At 40.8% G+C, this 6,000-nt stretch overlaps 1 protein-coding gene across 1 annotated transcript in view; it reads right to left on the bottom strand.

Moving 5' to 3' along the window:
* Positions 1-1,623: 1,623 nt before the first annotated feature.
* Positions 1,624-6,000, bottom strand: part of phc2a (polyhomeotic homolog 2a (Drosophila)) — a 51,406-nt gene continuing 47,029 nt past the window's right edge. The window contains 3 exon segments of the mRNA XM_030056770.1: positions 1,624-2,213; positions 4,030-4,176; positions 4,178-4,282. Of these exon segments, the coding sequence (XP_029912630.1) occupies positions 2,059-2,213; positions 4,030-4,176; positions 4,178-4,282 (407 nt within the window). The 3' untranslated portion in view covers positions 1,624-2,058.

The raw sequence follows: 6,000 nt of genomic DNA, 5'->3' as shown, positions 1-6,000 counted from the left end.
TGCAGTTCCTGAGATATTGACAAAATGGTGGAAAAATAAGGGCGTGCCAAAATCGCACCAAAATCGACACATACTCCCCTCACTAAATTGGCTGTATCTCAGAAAGTATCCATCCGAGAAGCCTAAAATTTTACAGTGCGCCTATTGGATACATAAGGAACAACTGGTGAATTTTTCAGAATTTTAGAGACCCAAGTGCGTGGGATGTCCTGAAAATTTGGTGAAATGACATGGAATGACCCAATAGTAAACTTACAATCATTCAAGAGCATATTGATAAACAAGGTCCAATGCCTTTATGCTTTTATGTGAGAAAAACACCTAATGCCACACCATTCTATTGGCAATGAGTGTGAAAAGCTTATCCGTTCCTTCACTTCCTTCCCCCATGAACAACCTTTCCACAAATATTCATGTTGCATGACTTTGTTAGGAAGATACGTGCCTTTTTGTGTGACACTGCCCACTGCTACACCCCTCTTTGACTAATCAGTATGAAAAGTTAACAGTTCCTTGCCCCATGGCCATCCTTTTCACAAAGTTGCATGCAAAATTTTCAATAGAGATATCCTGCTAACAGACCCACAGACAAACAGAATGGGGAAAAAACAATGCCCGGTCCAGTTCTGCATACATAAACAATAGGCTTCAAACACTGTGCTTGGACCCTTAAAGGCAGAATGAGTAGGATTTGTCGTTGTGGTTTGTAAACAACATTCAAATTTGGACCCTTTTCCATGGTTAAGCAAACCACCGACAGCAAGTTGTTGTTTCTTAGGATAGTGACAGAATGGAATGAACACCCTAATTGTAAAACATTTTATTGCTATCCTAGGAACAAAAACAAACAAACAAACAAACAAACAAACAAAAAAAATGGCTGATAGGGACCTGGCTGGGAGCTAGACACCCACTGCCAAAGGCTGATGCCCAAAAATGTCCCGAACACAGCAAAACAAGAAAATCTCGGCAGAGGGCAGGGTCACTGCAGATACATACCTCTGTTCACTTCTAGTGGTTCATAAGTGATGATTGAGAGGGATCATTTTCGCTTGAGTCTATACATTGGTTTTCTTTTGTCTGTTTGTTTTTTGTTAGGAAAATCCTACTCATTCAAACATTTCTGGCATCTACAGTAACAAAAAGTGAATCATGACTACACTTCAGTAAATGGGGATCTCAGTTTTTGCAGTCTTGTTTTGACTGATCTTCAGCTGACATTACAATGACATTTAAGTGTAAAGTGACATTAAAATTGCCTTCCACTCTCCAAATGAGCAAACTGCACAGATCTGCTGAACACTACATTAAGAGGAAGAAATGCTGTTATTGGAGACTCTTAAAATTGGAGATACAAAATTCAAGACTCATTGTATTAATAAGTCAAAATGGCACATTAGATGATTCAGAATTGGTTGGATGGTTATTGGAAAGTGATACCTGCAGGATGTAGAACAACTGCAGAACAACTTTGGCTAAACTAATTACCCAAACAAGTAACTCAGCCCACTAACTCTAGCTATTCTCTTTGTGGAATCAATCTGAGTCTGCGGTGCAACTGAGACTGCAACACAAACATGTCTATAATTGAATATGAAAGAAAGAAAATGCAACGAATATATCTTTGTTTAAGGCCAAATGTGAGAAAAAGCAGGAAGATTTTAATTAACACAATCCAACATCGCAATTCCATCAAGGGATTATCACAAAGAACAGAAGGGAAGATCAAGACTGACATGAAATTTAAACTTAGTCTTGCTCCTTTACAATGATTTACTCTACAAAAACAAAACAAATGGAGGACTTTTCCCTAAACAGGTTACTAGCACAAAATTGTAAAACAGAATATAGTACCTGGCAAGGTTTTCCTGAAGTTATGATAGAGTGAGAAGAATCAAAAACTCATTTTGATGTCCCTGTGGACATCAGGCCATAAAAAATGTCTGTATTAAAGGCCTGTCCAACTTAATTATGGCCTGTGTCTTCATCAGGGATCCTGAGCATATCCTGTCTGTTCAGTCGGAATAAAGCTGCCTTGCATACAGTGTGTGTGTGAGGCTACAAGTCTTTTAGCATGCTAATCTGGGCAAAGATCTTGAGTGCAGGACCCAGTTTGATGTTCATGGTTCCCATGAGATGATCTTCCTTCAGCAGCATCAGGGCCTGCCCGTCAATCTCCTGTGAACGGAACTCTTCAGCAATCTCCAGGCAACCTGCAACAACAACCAACTGCAGTTACGCTAAACCACGGCAACTACAAGATAGGCAGTTTGTCTAATGTGTCATAATCTCCATGACATCAAAACTTCAGTGTGTGATTCCTGACCACAGGAGGGTGTTATGAGCTCAAACTGTCTGTAAACACACAGAGTCAGTCCTGCTGTCAGGTTTGTGACAAACTGCCTTCAATCTGTCTGAGAATGAATTTTTGCATGGAAATATGGCATACAATTCACTCTCACAAGGCTCCGGTTGGATTAATTTCAAACTTACTTGGATAATTTTCACTGCCTCACCTTCAAGCAGAGAGAAGGGACAAATCAGTGAAATCACCTGGTGGAGATTCTGGTTTGAATGAAGACTTGCAGCCTCCTGGCCCTCCATGGCACATGGTTCGACACACATGGGTAAATGTATATGGTATAATAACTGTCAATTTTCCTAACATGGTTCACCATGAAACCAGCCTACCATTCCAACCCAAATGTGTTTATCTGCAGAAATTTGCAGTTTCAGAGAAGCTTTGAATAAAATCTTGGTGGCAAGGGGGTGAGGAGGAGGGCAGGGGAGGAGCATATTCAGGCTGATACAGAAATGTAAAAATCTTATACTATGATATAACAACAGGTTGGCAGTAAATTATAGCTCAAGTGTGCCATTTTCACATATCCAGTGCATATTACTCACAGTCTACCCAAAGTCAGGTATAGACAATACGTCTACACAAGAGCAAACCTGGTATCAATTTTTATGTAAACATGTCATGCCAGATAGAAGCGAGGTTAACCCAGTTCTGACCAAACAAACAACTAAGGAGAATAGCCGAAGAAAATCTAAACCTGACCCAGCATGTGTTCCATGTAAAAGAAAGCTGGGAAGTAGCAGGAGTAAATGGTAATGGGTTGCCATGGTGGCGCGCACAGACGCAGCGGCTTACAGCTCTCCACTCTCGGTGCCATATATGTTTTTGTATGTGTGAACGGTTGTGTTTTTAGCTGAAAACACCACCATATGTTGGGCAACGTACGTGTACAGTCGTCAGGACCCTTTGAGCTTGTGATTACGCTGCGAAATACCAATTTCACCGGACTTTCATCGCTACCAGGACATTCCGGAGGACGCCGTTAGAACACCGGGGTCTCCGTGGATAGTTCTTCCCAGCGACAAGTTCAAGAGGAAACGTAAACAAACAAAGGAAACAACAGCTGTCAGGACCTTTTGAGCTTGGGAAATACCAATTTCACCGGACTGTGATTGCTACCAGGACATTCCGGAGGACACCAAAACAAAACCAAAGCGAGGCTGCAGGGCCGGTGCATTAGCACGGCTGAAAAGACAACCCTTTAAGCCGCTGCCTCCCAGCATTTTCCAATGCCAGGTCCATAACTAACAAAATTGACAAACTGCGCCTGCACATGCCATCCAACAAGTGTTTCCGTGACTGTTGCATTTTTCTGATATCAGAGACTCGGCTATTCAACTAGCAGGTTGCACGATGCTTTCTATTCTGCCCTGCACCGAAAGTACTGAGCCCTAATTTCGTTGCATTATTATACCGTATATGATTGTGCAATGACAATAAAGATCTATCTATCTGTCTATCTATCTATCTATCTATCCACCTCACACACAAGTGCTCCATCACCAGGGCATAAGGTGCACATGGAAAGTGAGAGAACAAAAGTTGTTTGCTGTGTCAATTCAAGCAGGCAAAATCTAGTGGACATCAACATGGTTTTGAACAGCATGCATCACAACATAAAGGCATCAATTAAACTGCAGTACTGTTACATAGGTGGCAGTGCTCACCTGGCAGAGAACAGATGAACTCATAGACATCTTCAACATTCCACTTGCCAGGGTTGCTGGGTAGGAAGCTGTGGGGCACGAAGGGTAGCTCAGAGCCTGGGCCTGCAAGCACCTGCTGTGATGCCAACAGGGGTGATGAGGGTCCTTTATAGCCAGACAAGTCTGAACACTGACTGAAATCCGCCATCCCAGGGTGAACCAAGTGACCAGAGGACAAAGTACCAGCAGCAGATTTCTGAACAGATGTTGGGATCTAGATAGATAGAGATAGATAGATAGATACTTTATTCATCCCGCAGGAAATTCACAGTTTTTCAGCAGTATCCACAGATTACAGATTAAGTAAATAAAAAATAAAAAATAAGATCTAAGTACAACAGAATAAGATCTAAGTACAACCCAGTGTACAAAAAGCAATGTGCAAAAAAAAAAAAAAAAAAAAAAAAAAAAAAAAAAGGATCTGAAACCACAGTCAGTCAAAGATGTCAGCTGTATTTTCATAAACAATAATGGTTGGCATAAAATAGAATTGTACAGTCAACAATTTGGTAAAAGGACCATACCAGATATTTTGAAGGTTTGACCCATTTACTACAGTTCACCCACATTTTGCACAGCAATAAACCATTTTACAAATCATGTGGAGAAAGATTTCACAGCATATAATCAAACTATAAATTATATATTTTTGGTTGAAAACACCTACCTCATAATGTTTTGCTTCTGTGCTACCAAGTTGTCACAATTCATAAACTATAGCAGTGATAATTAGCTGTGTAAAGCAAATGTTCTCTGGGGACTATTTTCCAGCAGAAAGACCATTTCATCCAGTTTCATCATAACACAACGGTGGTGCTGCTTTTAAGAAAGAAGATTAGCAGAAATGTGAAGTATATGTACATATTGAGATATTGCACAAACATGCAAAATGACTGGTCTCGTAGAAAAATACTGCTTGAATTTTTGTAATAAGGTTCGACTGGACTTTTATCAAAAGTCAGATTTCATCCAGCTGATGCCATTTACCTCTGATATGATGTGATGCAAGATTATACTGACTGCAATATTTTTGTAGAATTTATCAATACTTAACTAGTTGTTTATATAGGAAGCCTGTTATCAAATCTGATTCTTATGAGACATTTTGATCAGATTCCACAGAACTGACCCTTCGCTAAGCTTCTCCCTAGAGTGGCAACTGCCCGATCCCATGTTAGCAACCGTAAATAGGCATAGGAGGCCTGTCAAGCTTGCAGAACAAGGAAAATGCCAAAATGGTGTGCCTGTGGGACCAACAGCAGTTATTCTGAAAGTTTAGAGGTGGGTGTCATATTTTTCCCATTTCCGAAGCCGCATTTGGGGCTGAGAAAATACACCACATAAAAGAAACATTAGTACTGTTGGTTGCAAGACAGACACGCTTTCTAACGTACAATATCTTTAAGCATTTTGTGAATTGCCAGTCTACTGGCAGTCTACTTGTGTAATGCAAGAATGGCAGTATCATCAGAGTATTTAAGGTATGTGATGTTAGTGTGAGGGCTAGTACAGTCATTTGTATAGAGAGTGTACAGAAAGGGACTGAGGACACAGCCCTGGGGGGCACCGGTGTTTGTGATGACAGTTGATGATGATGCTGTACCTACTTTGACAGTCTGGGGTCTATTGCTAAGAAAATTGTGAATCCAGTGGATGAGAGGTGAAGGGATATTGAGGTTATGGAGTTTCTTGATCATCTGGGGGCATTGGATGGTGTTAAAGGCAGAACTAAAATCAACAAAAAGAACTGTAGCAAAACTGTCTGTAGATGAATCCAGATGTTCAAGGAGGGAATGGAGGAGGCATGCCACAGCATCTTCTGTCCTCCACTTGGCCTTGTAGGCAAACTGATAGGGGTCCAGCTGAGGTCTGACAGCTGGAAGGATGATGTTCAGGATCAGTTTTTTTTCAAGCATTTCATAATTATTGATG

This window comes from Myripristis murdjan, chromosome 7, assembly GCF_902150065.1.
Source record: "Myripristis murdjan chromosome 7, fMyrMur1.1, whole genome shotgun sequence".
Taxonomy (NCBI): Eukaryota; Metazoa; Chordata; class Actinopteri; order Holocentriformes; family Holocentridae; genus Myripristis; species Myripristis murdjan.
Note: the sequence above shows the minus strand (reverse complement) of the source record. Positions and strands in the feature narration are given on the sequence as shown.